General features: G+C 41.0%; 1 protein-coding gene across 3 annotated transcripts in view; it reads left to right on the forward strand.

The window, feature by feature from the left end:
• mipol1 (mirror-image polydactyly 1) overlaps positions 1-20552 on the forward strand; it is a 176432-nt gene that overhangs the window by 150925 nt on the left and 4955 nt on the right. For all 3 annotated transcript variants that reach the window (XM_031890866.1, XM_031890865.1, XM_002935336.5), the window contains one exon: positions 3416-3646. In XM_031890866.1, coding sequence (XP_031746726.1) covers positions 3416-3646 — 231 coding nt within the window. The remainder of the gene's footprint in view (positions 1-3415; positions 3647-20552) is intronic.

A 20552-nucleotide genomic window follows, 5' to 3' on the forward strand; every position in this document is an offset into this window, starting at 1 on the left:
CGGGTTTCCAGATAATGTATCCCATAGCTGTACTTGCAACCAGTACCCACTCAAGACAGAAGGTCTACTACTATGAGTGCAGCAGGTTAGTGATCAATTGCAATCACATCCATACAAGTTAAAATGCTTATTTCTTCAGTTCTGCCATTTGTTCCACTGCAAGCAGCACCTGTTCAGTTCAGTGGGTGCACATTCCCTGGAGCAGCTAAGCTGCATACAGCACCCATGCAAGTCTGCCTGCATGCTTGTGCTTACATTTATGCTCCATCCATCTTGGTATTTACCCTGGGGCAGACTGTAACAGATTCACTCTTCACTAGTTATGAATTAGCCCTTTAAAATGAATTTTTGTGCATTCATTCTGCATAGGGTCACAGCAAACGAAATGTGACGATTATTATAAGGTGCTGAAAATGAGGTTTGTTTTTGGCTAGTGTGGGGACTTTGTACTGGGAGAAGGGTGATCTCCAGTCTTGTTTACTCCATCTAGTGATAAGGTAATCAGATACTGGACGCCCACTCCATGTCCTAGGGTCAGTTAGCAACTGATCAATGATATGTTGGAGAAAGAAATATTCTGAAATGCTCTTTGCTAAGGTGGGACAAGAATTAACCTTTCATGATCTTATTTGTGAGTAGGGGTTGGTTTTATAGCAAATATACAGTATACCCATGGACTCACTATGCTGTATAGACTGAAAGGGTCTGTGGCACTTAAGCACAAAATCAATATCAGTGTTGCCACAAATAAACAACTTTGATCCTGGCACTTATTCAAACTTTTTTTTGGCAAAAATTTAAAAAAAAGTTGAGTAGAGGTCTATAAGAATTTAAATGCTGGTGTGTGAGGTTTTTTGTTTGTGTTTTTGCCACTTTTCGGAGTGAATTTAGTGCTTTATACAATATAATGGTTTGTGCCACTGTCTCAAATGTTTATAAGTGAAAACAGCATGCAAAAAGTATAAAGATGCGTGCACAAAAATAATTCATTTAAAATTGCTGCGCTTGCTGAAAAGAAAGTATTTTTTGTTTAATGACATTTTTCATTATTAGCTTGCACCTGCCAGTCTGATTTATGATTTATCCCTTCTAAACAAACTTGAATTCAAGTTTTCAAAAAAACAATTATGTATATATCAAAATTAGAATATACCAATCACGTTGATTTCACTGATATTTTGGTAAATATAAGAAGGGGAGATTAAACTGTGTTGTGAAATCAGCAAATCATTTATAAATGAATGGGAAAGGGTGATTTACTACCATTATCCTCATCAAATACTAATCTCTGGCCTCAACCCATGATAAATATGTCCCTAACAGGCCCTTCCTTACTCACTTCCTTACTATGTGCATAGATTTCAGCATTTCAAAAAGATATGAAAAAACACATTCTACTACTCCTTTTCAATAAGTCTGCCAATATTTTGAATTAAAAACTCAAATTTAAAACTAGCTTAAATTTTGAAATTGCAATTCCCACAGACTTCTACATGAAGCCTTTCAGCACATTTTTATACTCAAGCTTTTTGTGCTTAATAAAATGTTAAAAATTGGGAAAAAGATTCATGCTGCTGCAAAAAAAAAACCTGAACTGCTGCTAAAAGTCAAGTTTCATTGTTGATAATTCTGGCCTTTAGGCCAAAACGCTTTGTGGCTTTTGGTACCTGCCCCTTCTCTGGGACAGCCATGGTGGGAGTTGTTAGAGAGCGCTCCCTGTTATAGTTAATGGTAGAAACCGTGACTGTAGCTTGCATGAAGTGTGATTATTATACATGTCATGTATATCCCACCTACCTGTACACTACAGAAACCCTTCAAGGGTGGTGCTGTTAAGGGGGTAAGTAAAAATAATATTTTTACTGGCTTGAGAGATAAGAAAAGATTAAGGGATACTATAATCATATGATATTGTTTCTTATCTTTGCTTATCAGCCATCAAATGACTAGTCTGCAGGGTTGAGATTTTCCTGGCTCTTTTTAAAGGAAAGGTGGCCATACACAGACCGATAAGAGCTGCTGATTTCAAAACCCAAGTTTGCAGCATATTGGCGCATGTGTGGTGCCAGCCCGACAGGCCAGCCCGACCAGTGTGTGGCTGAAAATCGTCGAGATATTGACAGGGAAGTCTGAGCTATAATCACAGCACTGGAAGAGAGAATATGGGCTTCCCATATTAAAGAGAAATGCTCTCCTATTTTTGGAGGCATATTCCACATTTCTAGGCCCATATCACAACTAATGAGTTGGTTAATATTAGCATTGTTTTTTCCTTCTATAAATGTATTAATGACTTTTGAAGATTCTGCTTTGCTTAAGACTATTTTCACTGTCTTCCCAGAGCCCTTTTGTTGATCAGTACTACTGTAAGCGGGGTTGGACAGGCCTGCCAGAGTATGAAAGGATCTCCTGGGGGGATCAGGCACTTAGCACTGCCTACATTCAGTCAATGTAAGGGTGGGCCCAGGATGTGAGGTTCTCTCCTAGGCCCTATTAGGCTTATTTAAACACTGACAGGAGGAAGCTAAATGGGGCCTGCAACCTAGAGGCCAGTGGTATGTGGCTTGGCAACATTGCAAGCCAGGACCACAGAAGGTGGCACAACGTTAAGGTAACTAAGCAAATGAACTTTCTTTTCATTTGACAGAATAATAACCATAAAATTTTGCTAATAGATATTCCCCTCTGGAAAGCACAGGTCAGCAAGAATATTGTAGAGTATACTGTCCATGGAAGTCGCCAAGGAAATGTAAAGAACCTGATTGCAGCTCTGACCCGTGCATCAATATATGTATGTGAGAAACAACTCATCTTGAGGATTGCGATAGCTACAAGGCTGTGACTTTTATAAATGATGAGACTGCTTTTGACTCTGTACATAGAAATGTAAAGAAGTCAGTTATGTGCAAGTTTTATATCTCCGTTTTCTGGGCCATAAATTTGTGCAAACGCACGTGAGTCAGCCCCTGAGGTGCTTGGTGTTGCATCCTGCTTTAAGTGCTGTAATTGCAACGTATGTCAGATTCCCCCAGTGAGAGTAATGTGACCCACTACATAACAGTAGACCTACTACAGGTTTATTATTAAGCCAGTAGACATGGACACTGAACTGTGTTGCAATCCCCAAGCCTTTCATTGGGTAACATTTCAATGAAGCTTGAGCAAGAAAAGTACACATTTTCAGTGGCCTGATTTTCCCTTGGCTCCTGATATTTACAACTATTATGTTTTACCATGAAATTGCAAGAATCCCAACAAACATGGACCTCACTGGTGGCAGATTTATCATCAATTGATTATAGAATCTGATAAATAACTGTTAATTAAGTGCTTGGGTTGATGGGCTTTTCTCTGCTAGTAGCAGACAATATGGCACCTGCTAAGATCTGACATGTTGAGCATTTTGTTTCTACAGCCTCCACCAATCCTTGTCCCAAGAAGCCAGTTTGAAAGAGCAGTTCTCCAAGGCTGTATCCCTTTATGAAGAAGCCTTAAGAAACAGAGAGGAGGCGCTTGGCATTACCCAGCGGCAAAACCAGGAGCTGTGCCATCAGTTGCAACAAGCGCAGAACCAGTGTGCAGAACTGCAGGGGTCAATGCGAAGGGCAACTGCCTGCCAACAGGAATCAGAGGATAGAATTCACAAGTAAGAGTCCTCCTTCTTTTCTGTACAAACAGGACTACAGTTACTGTCATTGTATTGATTGGTGCATACTCATATAGGATTGCCGCCTACCCTGTTTTAAACCGAACAGTTTGCTTTTACTACGGTCTGCTTGGTTTTAAGCTGTCTATCTGGGATTCAGTATTGTGATACCCAAAGAAAAATCTAAACACCTTTGATGTCACAGCCCCACCCCATATACCCCATACATAATACATACCATGTCATGACATATACAAGACCTCCCCTAGCTGTCACTGCTTTACTCCACCAGTGTCCTAGGCCCAGCCCAAGATGTCACCAGCCCACCCACTAGTTTGGTTTTCGTCAAGGCCAAAGAGTGTTTACCCCTATATTTACAGTAAAGGCCTATGTATTATTATTATTATTATAGCTGCATTGTTGCTGCAGCCCTTTAGAAAGCAAAGGGATACAAATCATAACTGTTTACATATACAGTCACAGTTGTATAAATTAGGGAAGGGCCATGCTCTCAAGAGCTTACAGTCTAAGGCCCAAGTACTACTTTTGTTGCATGCATTCTTTAACATCCTTGATCTATTATTCTAATTTTGTGTAAACGCCTAAGCATAAAGCTGGCCATACACGTGGCGATCTCACGATGTTTCGTACGACCGTCGGTCGCACGAAACATCGTCAGATCCGCCACACACCATTCAGGGCTGAATCGGCAGGTAAGGAGGTAGAAACAATAGGATTTCTACCTCCTTCTGCCGATTCAGCTCTGAAGGGAGAATTTTGGTCAGGCGCCTTCTATGGCGCCCGATCAAAATTTTCTAACCTGGCCGATCGGCGAGTCGACCGATATCAGCAGCTTCCTGCGATATCGGTCGGCTCGCTGACATGCCATACATGCACCGATTATCGTACGAAACGAGGTTTCGTACGATAATATCGGTGCGTGTATGGCCACCTTTAGTTATGTCCAAAGTAGTGTTTTGGACAGGTGTAATTTAATTTTGTCAGAAGGCATCTTATTTTTAGTGTAAACTGTTAGCACGATGGAGCACACACATGAACAACAATGTTGAAAGGTACGTAATATGCATGTCCCTTAGCTCACTAATGTGTATAGATCAGGCACATATGTATTCCTCCCAAGGGGTAGGTGATGCCGGCCTAAATGTGGCCATATATAGAGACTTTCAGTCAGGTGACCAATCTGATTTAGACCTCCCTGCCAACAATATGCGCTTCTATGAGCATCCCCAGCAAGGCATTGTCATCAGAATCCCATTGCAGCCAATGCATGGAGACATTCACAGTCAAGAAGATAATATCGGGATATATCATTTGCCAAAACTGAGAGAGCCTTGTTAATGCCCTGTACAAAACTTAAGCTTGTGGGAAGATGTATAGGAAATATAAAATAGCAATCAGAGTATTTATAAACTAAATAAAGAGCCAGCTGATTTTAAACTTCACAATTTCAGTCTGCTTGGAACATTGCTACTATTATTTGGACTCATAGTGCCATAATGCAATGAATGATCCAGAATTCTATTTCACATTCTACATTACACAGCCTCCTTAAAGGGGAACTATCATGCAAGCAATAATGTATTGTAAGACATTGTTCTTAGATGGCCAGGCTGTCTTTTCGTGACTCCAGGCTATACATTTTTATGGTTATTTCTGTTGCTATTGTCTTTGTGAGGCTTACAACATCCAATACTTGCTGGCAGGGCTGCCATGGGTCCTACACAACTACGTTAGGAAGGCCCCCCGGGGGGGCCCAATTTGTAGCCCAGCCCACCAGTCACCTTGGCTTCCTTGGCAGTGGACCTGACAAAAACTACAGTGGGGAGCCAATGGAAAATACAGAACTCACAGACGGTCCATATTCATCAGCAGCAAACCTCCTTATTCTCAAATCCCACCTATAATTGCCCACACTCCCTTACTCCCTGTAGGCCCCACCTTTTTGTGACCAGCAAATCACACTTTCATCATTTGGGGCCCCCCTGTGCCATGGAGTGCCTGACAGGAGTTGCCCCTGATGGTAGCGCTGTATGTTGGAGAATTGTAGATTCCATTCTGTGCCAAACTGAGCTTAAGGGATTTTTTTCTCCATAAATTCTCTATAGTCCTTATCTGTGTAATAACTGAGCAGTGGGAGTGTCCTTATAGTTAGTCTGCAGAAACACAGTAGAATTTAGATAGATAGATACAATAGACTGAATGTTTTTGTACTTGATTGCTTGGCCTGTCAGTCACAAAGAAGGCAAATATTAAATGTGTCAAGTTGAACAAAGGCAAAACTGCATCAGGAAAGAGGAGAAACAGTTACTTCAGACAGAGTTCATCCATGGCATAATAACAGTTATAGGGGCATGTAGGGAAATTATTGTAAAATTAAGGTGTTGAATCCTTTTTATTCTGGACTTTTGTTTAGTTGACTTACAAGTCTATGTTCATTGGGAGTTTCCACTATTTGGTCTCCCTCCTGTACATGGATATGACATTTAAACGCAGCCACTTGTATGTATACTGTACATATTGTTTTTCACTGCCGTTCCTTTAACAAACCTGTGTGTGAGGAAGCTGCATATCTGACATATATGACAGCCCTTTATCTGAAGGATCTCTTCTGCATTGCTAAGCAGATGGCAGGATAGTTAGAGAGAAAAGGAGCCATCGTGCTACTAACTTCCTCTCCAAGCAAAGAGCAACGATTGTTATCAGGGCAGCGGGCATGCTGGGAGCTATAGGCCAGTCGGGTTATGGCATTTTCTGTAAAAATACCTGCCTCTCTCTGTTTCCTTTCTTCTCTCTTAATAACACTTGCTTTGAACATCAGTCATATGCTGTTCTGCAAAAAACTAGAAGAACCAAAATAAAATGGCACATGGACTGCATTATTGTGCCGCAGAGGCACCTTCATTTGTATATTTACTGTATGGAGATCTATAACTAGTCCTATAATTTAGTAAAGTTCCATAAGTGTCTTCTGAAGCACAAGTGGATTAAATGGGGAGTAGCTTGAGAACCAGGTGTGTAGGTTACAAGAATGTTTTGGGGAACTGGAATTTAATTTAGATCGGCATTCACATTTTTCACCCCTAAATTTATTTTTATTAGGCAATAAATTATTTTAATGGAAGGGTTTGGTCCCCTGTTGGAATCTGGAGTGCTTGCCTTTATGCACATGTTGCACAGTATTAGCTGTGAAGGTTGATAGCACCCAACAGTAACAGCAGCTGGGTCACTAGCCGGTAAGTGCAGAAGCTTTCTTTTCATTGCAAGAGGGTTAGCCATGTCTTTATAGGGAGAATGACTCTATTTATTTAAGATGGAGATGAAGTAGGTTGATGCATTGCAGCTTAATAAAATGTTTTATTGCAGTCTGCTTGTGATGTCATTGGGTTACTGTAAGGGTCTTTCATCATAAAGTGTGTATGGGAGGGAAGTACATAATAGTATATGGCAGGGGGTATTCTGTGTATTATTGTTAGACAATACTTGTACGTGCTTGTATTGGAAGAGCCTCCCGTGTCTAAAGTAAACCAGCTCTATCCCATACATTTTGTAGCTGAATGGCTGCTATTCTTCCCGTTCACATATTCTGATGGGTTTAAACCATGTCATAAAAACATCTTTCACTGCAGCAGCCCCCTGCGCAATATAGAGGGACCTTTCACATCCCCAGCCCATCACTTTGCTGCTATATAATGGCTTAATGTTTGTTTCCAGGCAGCCATCATACGTTAGCTTTACCCATCACACCAATCACTCTGGCTGCGACCAAAGCTTACACAGGGCTGAAAACACACACAGTAAAACAAAAGGCCACCCACTGTTAAACTCGCACAATCACAAGAAGATACATAAAAAAAAAAAAAAAATCTTGTTGCCTTTTATATAGGCAGCCCCGGCCGTAAGGCTCAGGATGCACAAACACAGGAACATCTGTTGGGCGCACTTGTGGGGAGCAGAAGAGAGCAGTACAAAGTCAGAGACACGTCAGCTCAGTGTGAAGTGAATACAGCTTGGCAAGGGCCCATCAGGAGGGGGAGGAAGGTTAAGACTTGGTTACCTTTTCCTAACACAGCTGTGACAAGTATGCTGCTGCTCCTTGTCATTCATGAGAAGAAACACTGGAGGAAGCCATTGCAAAACCTTGGGAATGTTGCACAGGGATGTGAGAGAAGATGACCCGTTAACACCATCTCGGGCCTAGGACTTCTAGTGGCACGGAAAGAATGCACAACACTCCTTTTCAGCTTCTGTAGATACCTTCTGTGCTTCCTAGTATATAGGGGATAGTGTGTGCCCGAGCATCAGATTATCAGTGTTTAAAGGAACAGGTAGGGTCCACCTGGCTGCTAATTTATTGGCCTGGATGGTAAAAATTAGGCCAATGTTCTTAATAAAGAAGAAAGATAAAAATATACAAAAGGACAGTATTTTTTTTGGGGGGGGGTTACAGATATATTAATCAAACACATTCCTATCATCAAAGGATTTGTATACACTTGTTTGTTATCTGTCTACAGGGCACAAAGAATGCCCCATGTTCAGTGAGAATACAGGTCCCTGATTAAAGAATGATGCTTCATGGTGCAGTAGCTGAACTCACAGATGCAGGGTTGGGCACATTCAGATTAGGGCCCCTGTGCAGAAGTGCAAGGATCCACTGGTCATTGACCTGTCTCCTAAAGCTGCAGGTGGGGTATGGTGGCGCCTGGTTCAGTCAGGGGTACTGGTGTTCTGCAGTGTCACAAAACTGAACTCAAGTTACCAGGAAATGAACAATGAAAAAATGGATGGGCCATCTGATTGATTGAAGGCCCCTGTGTCCAGGCTAGCCAGCTCAACCCAGTTTATCATAGAAGTGCATAACCCATGTATTCAGACACCAGCACCACAATGAGTGAATTGCAGTGTTGCCTGAAGATATGGATTCAGAGCCCACATGGAAATCTATGGAATTATGGGCTTATAAACTGGACACTGTATCTGCTGGTAAAAATCTGATTGTTCCACTGATGTACCTACTGCCAATTGTCATTGTATTTCCATTCTTCGCAACAAACTCATTGGCCTGTAAAGCTTACTATCTACTGTATATACTCGAGTATAAGCCTAGTTTTCAGCACCCAAAGTGTGCTGGAAAAAGTCACCCTCGGCTTATACTCGAGTAGGGTGCCATGGGTCCCTCCAGGCTAGCACCCTCTCTCCTTTGTGTTCAAATTAGGCCCCCCGCAACCAGACCCTCCAGTGCCCTGGCCTAGGCTCCCACTAGCAATATTTATTTGCCCTTACATCTCCTCCGGGACCGGGTCTGCTGCCAGTTTGCCAATGTGCAATGAGTGTGGGGTAGTACTCATATTGTTTTTGTTGACCCTCTTCTCCGCTTACAGAGCTAGTTTACTGTTTTTCTTTGAAATAAATATTGAAAAATATATACCCCACCCTGCACCCTGTGATTTAACAAGAGGCTCATCCATCCTGGTGCAAAATACCCTTACACCCATCACCTTAAGTATGTGGTCTTCATACATTACACAAATGTATAATAAAACACACGTTGTGACATATACATATTCACTCACAATCCTGATACATACCCTGTAGGACTCACACGCAGTAACAATTTTGCTGTAGTACAGCATCCGCAAGGCCCGGACTGGCAAACTGGATTCTGGCGAATACCAGCGGGGCTGCTGTAAGATGCCATAGACAGTCACCATTTATTAGGCTATTAGGGGCTGTTTGGGCCTATGTATTTGAAATTCCAGGGCTTATTTTGAATTCCAGTTCAGGCCTGGCATCCATGAAGAGTGTTGCCATGGACAAGTTCTAAGGTTACCAGGTCCTTAGCAAAATCAGGGGACCCTTACAGAAAATCAACTAGAAGGGCTGTACTGGTCGCATGTAACTTTACTGCAGTCAGTTTCCAGTCAGTGCATCCAACAGACATTGGTGCTTGACTTACAGCCCCACATCTGCCCCCTCCCCTACCCAGTTGCATACCTGTCAACTCCCCCTATTTTACTAGCTGATACCCACAATTAGATGCATACGCAGAAGCATTCAGTGACCTCAAAGAACCTATGTATGCATGCGCAGGCAGTGATCAGTTGGTGTGAGTTGCCATTTTGTTCTCCGGAAGTTAACAGCTCTGTAATTGGTGCATGCACAGAAAGTCTTTGCATTGGTTGATCACCTACAACAGTGGAACACCCAGCTCCACCATCAGACTTAGTTGCAGTCTAGCAATGGGCAGGGGTATTTAAAAAAATAATATACCAATACAGCCATGCCAGAGATGTCACAATTCCATTTGAACTCTCAGTTTGGGAACCATCACAACCGGCACTATTGCGAGACAGGCACAACATATTTAGCCTAACACAATGGCCTACACCCAGTAACTGTCCACTGGTTGCCAGGGGGTGAAACAGCAGGAATGCGCCCGGCTGCCAATCACTTTAATACATGTTTAAAACCCAACATTACCACATTTGCTTAGCTAACACATTCAAAATATTTGCTCCTTTAACCCCGCGATGATTGTGCTTTTCATGAATACATATTCGCTTTTTAGAACCATAAGTGAGCAGTGTGCTATCAAGAGCCTGCTGTATACCTAGAAATACTGTGTAAATATGCTTTTTTAATTCTGGACGCACTCTGCGATAGCTAGAACTAATTTGTTTGTGCTTTCCATCTTACTAAATATTAGTCTTGACTTTACAGCTTTTCCCTCTGCCAGACAGTTGCTTTATGTCTGAAATATTCCACAACAATCACATCCCGCCGGGCTCCTGCTCTCCGTTTACCTAAGTGTACTCCGTATATTTTGCTGCTGCTAAATCAATAGCGCTGTGTTGGAATGTGCAAACTGTGCAGCTGTAAATGACTTATAAGCAAACTGTAAGCATGGGTCTAAGCTGTCACCCCTGATCCACTTGGCTTATGATCTGTTTGGCTTACTCCGAAGGTAAACCCATGATAAAATACAGATTTCTATTATAGAAATGAGTCTGTTGTTGGGACATTTGTAAATAGGTAAGTTCTGGGTCTTCACACACACTTAAAGGGAAATTGTAAGCAAAATACAAACTGAATCTTATATGATGCAATTTTGCAGCATTTACAAAAATGTACCTATATTTATATAATATATATATATATATATATATATATATACATATATATATATACATATAATAATAATATGATTTTCTTAATGATAAACTAGTACCTTGTACTTGATTCCAACTAAGATATAGTAAATCCTTATTGGATGCAGAACAGTCCTATTGTCCTATTGTGTTTTTATATACTGTTTAAATGGGTTTTTTTGGGGTTTTTTTTTAAAACTTAATTACCAGGAAGACCCCTTATCCAGAAAACTCTGTCTTGAGCATTCTGGATAACAGGTCCTACACCATATATACACCATTTATGAAACCTTTTAAAGGGATACAAGCATCAAAATATAGTATATGTTTTATTCCTGCTAATGCTGTAACATTAATATTTTATTGTTGAAGGTGATAGTAGCCCTTAAAGTACACAGTGCACTATTTACTGTATATTATTATATACTCACTCACTTATCCAAGAGTATTAGGATCTTAAGATCTACAGTTAGTATAGGTATTGGTATATATAGTTTATATATGTGAGTTAATAGATAGGCCTGTATAAGTGTGTGTCTGTATGTGCACTGGGGTTTGTTTTGAGGGGCTGAACTTGATGGACTTTGGTCTTTTTTCAATCCAAATGAAACATGTAATTATGACACTGTCCAAATAGTTCTACTGTATATGACATCCATATCCTGCAACTGACTTCCATATGCTGTACACACCGGCCCTATCTATCTCAGCCAGTTATAAAACAGTAGTATGACAATGTTGAAGTATTATATAGTACAGGGCCGCCCCATACATTTGCACTTTCTCCTGTAAGTAGCTGTTTATTTAGCTTGGGTCCCTTTAAGCGCTGTAGGTTAAGTGATAGACATCGGCACAGACGTTTTTACAGCTTATATGTCTTCCTGTAAGAATTTGGCAACTAACCAGCATATGCCCAAACCTGTCCTGTGACTTTGGAGAGCTATTTAGCTAGGCATTGTGGTTATATGTAGGGCAGCTTCCCTCTGTGCCCTTCTATACACTGCATAACCTGGCATTTATCCTTAAGTTTAAAGCACCATGTAGAGGTTTTTATCCTTGTTGGGCCTGTGTATTAATATAAGGGAAATCATCCTAACTTTAAGGAATCCATTAAATTCTAGTGTTCAATAAGATACCTTGGGTCAAAAAAAAGTCCACATCTACTGCCATCCCGGAGTTGAACTTCCTGCTCACCTCCTCATAGAAGGCAATTAAATTTATCTGGCAAGTTTATTGCATATAAGACCATAAGACTCCAGTATCGTATTCCTTAAGGTAGCCATACATAGGAAGATTTAAGCTGCTGATTCATTGGACCAATGAGCCAATGCTGACAGCTCCTATGTTGTATCTCTGGTTGTGTTCCATTTAGGTGGGAATATCAGGAGGGAATTCTATGGTGCATGGCCACCTTTATTCCCCTCTCTGAAAGATTTCCTACAATTGATGTCAGACTTACAGGTCTATAGTTTTCAGACTGATCCATTTTTGACTTTGACATTAAAGAACACTGAAAATTTCAATAAAGAGATTTGGCATTCACAGAGCTGAGGTTTTTTTTAATACCCTGGGATAATTACCCTCAGGTCCTGGACCTTTGTTTACTTTCACATGTCCTAGCTGAAACTTTCTCATGACTCAACCAGCCATCAGTAGTTAAAATATTAGAATTGGATAAAATAGTAGAAAAGGATTAATCATCTTTTAGGTAATAAAAGGCACTGTTTGCCCCAATCGATAGGACCCAATGAGATGTTTGCTTTTAAAGATGTGACCAGTAATTGCTATATCAGTAGTAACTGTTTTTTTCTAGTACAACTTATACTTTATGCATTTTGTGGAATAACAAACTAGTAATATTTATCCTTTATGAAATATGACAGATTGATTTGCCCTTTAACATGGCTTTCTGCAGAAAGCATTTTTTCTTTCCAGTTCAACTTGTGTATATGATGAAACAGATACCAAAGAAACCCCTGTCCTTAGTATGACAATACCGCTCTTATTAGACTTAGATAAATGAAACAAAAGAATTTATCAGAAAACTCATAGGTGTTGAAAATATGGATTAGTCTGTATGAAGACAGGGGAAAAATGATGAAATTTGCAGTGAAGCGTAACTGAGATTAAAAAAGCATTTAAAACAAAAAAAAGAAAAGCCATATTTTTGGATAGAGTATGCAATCTATGTGAAGGTCCTGCACTTGGATATGATGTACTTGGCATGTGTATTTGTTTTCATGCAGCGCTGGGGCAGGCAGGGACATGTGTAGCACCCGCTTGGCCTTTCTAAGCAAAGTTGACTTTAAAAGAACTAATCTCCTTGTAGGAGAAAAGTGTGTTCATTCTCTCCAGAACTTGGCAGAGCCGAGGTGGCAGTCTGAGGTGCTGTGATCTCTGCACAACTTCTGTTCCTGAAACGTAATCTCACCTTATTGCTTCATCTCCCAGTTTGAGGGTGATGTGATGGGGCCTCAGACTTCAGTTATAGCTCTAAGGGCTGCGTCACATGGAGGGGGAGTGCTACTGCTTTCCCTGGGGAAATAACATATTGGTTGCTTCCTATGGACTAAAAAGGGAAAGGGGCAATATCTGGATCTGAGATTATTGCTTAAAAGTACTCAGGATTTAAGCAATAATTACGCACCATAGGCTGCATGTGTACCGTTCCTGCTATGGAATATAATCTGCTGAGATCCCCATTGCTAGGATTATCACCAGCATCCCAAAGGTAAAGCACCCTCTGCATCATAGCCCTCATTTCCATTCCCCTGCATATTAACAACTGTGCAAACATGTCAAAGCAAGTAGAGCACCCCTAAGCAAGTAGAGCACCCCTTAGAATTAGGCTACTGCCACTGGGGCAGATTCAGGCTGAGAAACTGCCCCTCTGCTCTGATCTGTACAATGGTGTGTCTGCACCTAGAGACATTGCATCGGCCTGGGTGCAGACACATGGAGGGTATTTTGCCACAAAAATGCATACAGACTTGTCTGCACCTTTCTGCCATCCAAGATATTATTGGAACTGTGGTTGATGGTTGAAGACCATCAGGCACGGCTACATTGTTTCAAAAGACAGAACCAGCAGTGGAGAAAGGGACTAGTAATGAGCAAAGTTTTTCGGCAGGCAGGAATTTGCTGCCAAATTCCGGATTTTGCCATTGTCAATTTTTTCTCAAAACAGCCACAAAAATTCACTGCGAAAAAAAATTGCCAAGTGAGGAAAAATTTGTGGTCTGATCAAAAAAATTGTATGGTATTTTTCATCAGCTTCGCGACAAATTCGCTCATCACTAAAAGGGACAAAGAGATTATATGCACATTTGAATACACAATGACTATATATTGGAAAATTAGAATTACCGTGTCTTTCAATAAGCAACATTCCAATTCTGGGTTCCCATCCCCCTTACTGGAATACATAACAGTTGCACAATTATAAGCACAGTGGCAGTTATTTAAAATAATAGATTAGAGTTCCATTGTGTTTGTTTAGTGAAGGTGGAATATAAATGCATTTCTAGCCCTACTGTGATTATTGGAGATAAAGCTGTTACATAGCATGATCCCCCTGTGTGTATTGGTGCTGCATCGGTACACGGCCATGGCTGCCAGAGGTTCCACTCTGTTTTCTTCTTAAGGGCCGTGGTAGATGGGGAGATTGGTCGCCAGGGACAATTCTTCCTTGTTGCAGGTGACTAATCTCCCCAATATGCGATCCCACCAGCTTGAATTTAATTTGCCGGTGGGATGGCATATGCGGCGACACGATTTCCCAAAATTGCAGAAGTTTCCTCTCAAGGCAAGTCGGGAAATTGCGTCGCCGCATATGCCATCCCACCGGCGATTTACATTCAAGCTGGTGGGATGGCATCAGGGAGATTAGTTGCCCGCAACAATGGAGATTTGTTGAGGGCGACTAATCTCCCCATCTACCATGGCCCTTAAGCTCTAGGTCTCCATTCAAGTAACTTAAGGGTGAAGACACACATAGCTACTTGTTGTGGCTTCTAAAACAGACAGTGCTGATCATTTAGTGATAATTGTATCTGCGTGTGTTTTAGCCATAGCAATCATTTATGTGGCATATCAATTATGATAAACTTAGTACGTGTAAGGGCTCTGTTACACGGGGAGATTAGTGTGCCAGAGCCCTAATACTAAGTGCCAAGGGGTCCCCCTGTGAAATCTACTATGGTTCTGTTTATAAATTTATTAGGAAAGAGGTGACAAGCAAAAAACTATAGATTTAGCCCACTGGGATATAATGTAATGTGGCTTAGATAGACGGCCTGTTAATCAGAAGGACCATTTTGCAACACTCTGTATGAGCATGTATATGTATAGATTCAGGTTCATGGTACATATAGAGATTTTTTTTAATGTTTCACAGTTTCAGTTTTCCCTGCTGCCTCTCCCTGGCATTGATGTTGGGCTTACAAAGACAAGAGGTCCTTTTCACCTACCCATTATCAATATAAGCAGGATATTATGGGCAAAGATACACAAATCTACTTAGTAGCAGTTACTTGTCACAGCTACTAAACTCAAGAAAATACTGAGAATTGCCTCTGCTAAAACACCCAAAGGGGCAATTATCCATAAACGATCAACAATGTCTATTTTAGTAGTGAATGTCTTCACCCTAAGACATTTTGTGCATATGAAGAAATGCCCTCCCAAGGGATTGTTTGTCTATAGATTACAACATGCGGCCCTCGACCCCCCTCTTTGTGGCCCCCCACCTGTCTGGCTGCTTTGATGTTTTACCCTTGTGTAAGCTTTAAATGGTATCAGTACTGAGATTAACTGCCCCCCCCCCCGCATGGTTCTCACCTCAGATTCAGCCTGTAATCCCCCTGTATTGTTTAAATATGTAATCCCCTGTACTGTTCACACCTTTTAATCTATACATTGTTCACCCCCTGCAGTGTTCACACCTCAGGCTTGGGCTGTAATCACCCACATTGTTCGTCTGTTCACACCTCAGACATTGTATGTACTGCCTGGCCTATGCTGCCTGTGTGTAGACAGCATAAGGTAGGCAGAGTATGGCACATAGGCAGCATAGGGCAGGGAGGGTATGGCACACACAGGCAGCATATGGCAGACACAGGCGTCATAGGGCAGGCAGAGTATGGCACACACAGGTAGCGTAGGCCAGGCAGAGTGCTGCCTGTGTGTGCCATACTCTTTCTACACTATGCTGCCTGTGGGAGGAGAACCTGACAGGGGTTTGTTCTGGGAGTTTGTTAGCAGTTGGAAATAGCCATTAAATGGTCCCTAAGGTCTGTAATTAAATGCTGGGGGTTGCTGTGCTACACACAGGGGAGGAGAAGTCATATGGATTTTAGGGTGTGTCTTAATATGACATAATATAATTATTTCGCATATGAATGATGGTTGATATCCCTGCAGTGAGGACCATTGTGATAAAATGGGTGTGGTTTGAAGTGGGTGTGGTTTAAAAGGGGGAGTGGTCAAAACTGGCTTCCATTAGCGGCCCTCCACCATGTATGCGCAAGAAATTCCGGCCCTCGGTACCGCAGAAGTTGGACAGCACTGGATTACAATATATTCAAGCTGGCCAACTATGTCAGTCATCCCCGGTCTGGCCAGTCCTACACTCACTTTTAACTGATTTTAACTGCAGGAATTCTACTGCTTCAATATACATTTAACATAGGGACTAAGTTTTACCTTCAACTTCACCCATTACTTGCAACTTCACCCATTACTTGCAACTTCACCCATTATCAATGGGCTAAGTTGCTCTGCGAGGCAACTTTGCAAAGCCGACATGACACGTATGTTTTCCCATTGGCAATTTACATTATTGCTGGTGGGAAAACATATTCAGGAGATTAGTCATTGGTGGTAGAAGAGACTTATTATGGGCAACTAATTTCCTCATCTGGCATAGCCCTAAAGGCAATATATGTTATATCTGTCCAGCACATTTCTGGGCAGCAACAGATTTGTTGGGAAAGGTTTTCAAACGTATAGTTCTGTAGAGAGCCATGAATGGCATCAGATCCTTGTTTATCCCCTTACAAAGCATTGTATTCTGAACTTCTTACCTGATATCTGTTATGCAAATAAAGGCCCTACAGTCCTACTGGAACGTAAATGGCAGCCGGTGCTGTTGTAGCTATGAGGCAAGGTGGAGACATTACCTTGGGCTGCATAAAGCCAACCCCTGGTTCAAGAGCAGAATTTCCATCTTTCTTTAAACCAGAAATACAGCATTACATAACTTATGTTTAAATGCACATAAAGCCCTTTGACATTTTGGCTCTACTTATCCTTTAGTGAGACATGGCACGTGTATGCAGGGCCACTTTGGGGTGAAGACACACGGGCTCTACTTATCCTTTAGTGAGACATGGCACTTACTGAAGCAGACATGATGCCCAGGTGTGCCCCCTGGAACAGCAGCCCTGGGAGCTTAAACATCACAACATGGTGACGCCACAAGAAAAAGGACAAATACATTAAAATAATCACATTGTATAATTGATGTTATGTGAAAAGTTATCCCAGGTGAAAGGTGTGCTAGTGGGCTCCCTATCCTGGTGGGCCCTGGGCTAATGCCCCTTTTTGCCCTGAGCGTATGGCACTCTAATAAAGGCCATAATGTGCCAGTATATATCTCAATTAATGGGCTTGTGTTACGTGAATGAAAGCAGCTATAGAGTTTAAACAGCCCCATGGTTTTTATTGCAAGTGTTCGAAACTGAAACATGTTATTTGACTCAACTTTGAAATAAAACCATTAATGTAGTACAGGTGTGGGATCAGTTATCCAGAAATCCATTATCCAGAAAGCTCTGAATTACAGAAAGCCCATCTCCCATAGACTCTATTTTACTTAAATAATTCAGAATTTTAAAATTAATTTCCTTTTTTTTCTGTAGAAATAAAATAGTACTTTGTAATTGATCCCAACTAAGATATAATTAATCCTTACTGGATGCCTATTGGGTTTAATAATTGTTTAATTGATTTTTTAGTAGACTTAAGGTATGGAGATCCAAATTACAAAAAGACCCCTTATCCGTAATACCCTTGGCAGTCTGGATAACGGGTCCTATAACTGTACAGTCTCCCCCATGACAGAACCAAGATTTAGTGGCAGATGTATCTATAATTATTACAGGTTTATCAATTCTGAGTGATCCATTATGATTAAAAGATTTATATTGCAAATAACTATATAGGTCTGTGTTAAATTGTTTCAGGATGAATCAACTGATTGATCACCAAGAAAAGTGGGCCTTTAATTCAATCGGTATTGATTACTGTCAGTACTGACTGAATTAAATATTAAAAAAAATTTAACACTGCCCATAGCCTTCTATGGGATTCAGCTCAGACCGTTTTATAAATATTCATTTCAGACAGAGATTTAAAGGAACAGTAACACCAAAAAATGAAAGTGTATAAAAGTAACTAAAATATAATGTGCTGCTGCCCTGCACTGGTAAAAGTTGTGTGTTTACTTTAGAAAGTCTACTATAATTTATATAAATAAGCTGTTGTGCAGTATGGGGGCAGCCATTCAAAGGTGAAAAGGCACAGGCACATAGCAGATAACAGATAAAACACTATTGTATTCTACAGAACTTATCTGTTATCTGCTATGTAACCTGTGCCTTTTCTCCTTTTTTCCAGCTTGAATGGCTGCCCCCGTGGCTACACAGCAGCTTATTATATAAATTATAGTATTGTTACTGTAGCAAACACACCAGTTTAAACAGTGCAGGGCAACAGTGCATTATATTTTTATTACTTTAAAGCTCTTTTATTTTTTGGTGTTACTGTTCCTTTAAGACGGATCCTAAGTGATCCACATGCAGACTGGCCACGTCAGCCTTGGCCCAATCCAATATTTTCAGACAATTTTGATCGAATGGCTGAAAATCCTACAGGATTCCCAGTCCACTTTTGCTAAATCTGCCCCCGAGTAGTCTGTCAGTGCTGGTATAAATTACCATTCAATACATGTTTCTGGGCCATTGGAAGTCATTTTAATATACGTTGCCTGCAATTCGCAACATCTTTGTTCTTCTTGCTTTAGATATTGTGTTCTGGAAAGGTCTGTGCATTGCATGGGGCAGAGGATTGGTCAGAGCGAGTATAAAATTGGCCATACATTCTAAGATCTGCTTGTTTAGTCAGGGCACCAAACAAGCAGATATTTCCTCAATATGCCCACCTAAGGTGATCAGATCATAACAACCGGGATACAGCCTATCAGGGTGAGGGCCACATCAACAAGCAGATGCAGACTTCAATTTAAACTGGAAAATCCAACCTGCCTGATTTTCAGCCAGATGTTGGTCAGGTAAGCCCGTAGGAGGGCAAGTAAGCTGCCAAGGTGGTGTGAAGGACCCAAACCAGCAGCTTAAATCTGTCCATCCTTTAGTTGTGAAAACTTACACAACTTTTGGTGGTGTGCTTGTGTGGACTTCAACTACAGACTGTGTTCCTCCCTGCCATTAAGACTATTGTTTAGTTAATTATTCATGTATGAGATCACATTTTTCTATATATGGACACTTCTTTCCCAAGGTAATGTTATAATCGTTATCAGTGATTAAAACTGAAGGTCGTCTATCTCAAAATTGAGCAATTCTGTCCTGCATTTCACTAATGCCAAATCCCTTGCATTGAAATCCCTGCTATGTAGGAGCAGCTGGCTTCTCAGGCTATGCTAGGACTATGTTAGACATGGCACTTTCTCCACCTGCAAATTGGCATTTACCAAAAAAAAATCCTCCTTGTGCCCAGCAGCAGTCAGATGCCATTGAAGCCAATGGCACAAGTTAGGGGTGGTATTTTTTTTTTTTATCTCTGGAGAAATGTCACATCTGATATTTCCTAAAGCAGTGATCCCCAACCAGTGGCTCCCAAGCAACATGTTGCTCTCCAACCCCTTGGATGTTGCTCCCAGGGGCCTCAGAGCAGGTGCTTATTTTTGAATTTCTGGTAAGGAGACAAGATTTGATTGCATAAAAACCAAGTATAATGCCAACCAGAGCCTTCTGTATGCCAATATATAATATACCAAAACCCCTCTCACAATCTGCCCACAAGCTCAACCCCCTTTGAGATCCTTAAATCACAGCTTTTGGAGCCACCCTCTGCTACAGGGCTTCTGAATATAGTACCCCTAATGGCAGCCCTGCTCCTGCTGATCCTTGTGTTTTTTTTTATTACATAAAGACTTTGTTTTCAATTACAAAAACACTAGTAAGTAATAGAAGCTGAGCCTATATACGTTTCCATATGTTGTTAGCTTTTCTCATGTAGGAGCCTGTTCAGCAAGCTGTAAAAACAAAAAGTATGCCCCCCCCCCTTTTATAATCGTGATGAAATCACCCAGAAGGAGAATCCCAATATATATATATATATATATATATATATATATATATATAAGAAATCCAGAAGCCGCACTCACAGGTCTTAAGTTGAAAAACGAAATCTTTATTGCCAGGAGAGTGAACTAACGTTTCGGCTGTTACACCAGCCTTTGTCAAAGTTAAAACTACCAGTACAAACAGCCATAAATACAGTGAGTGGCGGGAAATTGAACAAGACGTGAAAAAAACCCCGTGTGTGACGTGTGCATTATTCGTGACGTGTGCCTTGACGTGACCAACCCACAACAAAAACATATAATCTTTAAACATTACTAAAAATACAGATAAAAATAAAGATATGGTACTGAC

This window comes from Xenopus tropicalis, chromosome 8 (assembly GCF_000004195.4).
Source record: "Xenopus tropicalis strain Nigerian chromosome 8, UCB_Xtro_10.0, whole genome shotgun sequence".
In the NCBI taxonomy this organism is placed as follows: domain Eukaryota; kingdom Metazoa; phylum Chordata; class Amphibia; order Anura; family Pipidae; genus Xenopus; species Xenopus tropicalis.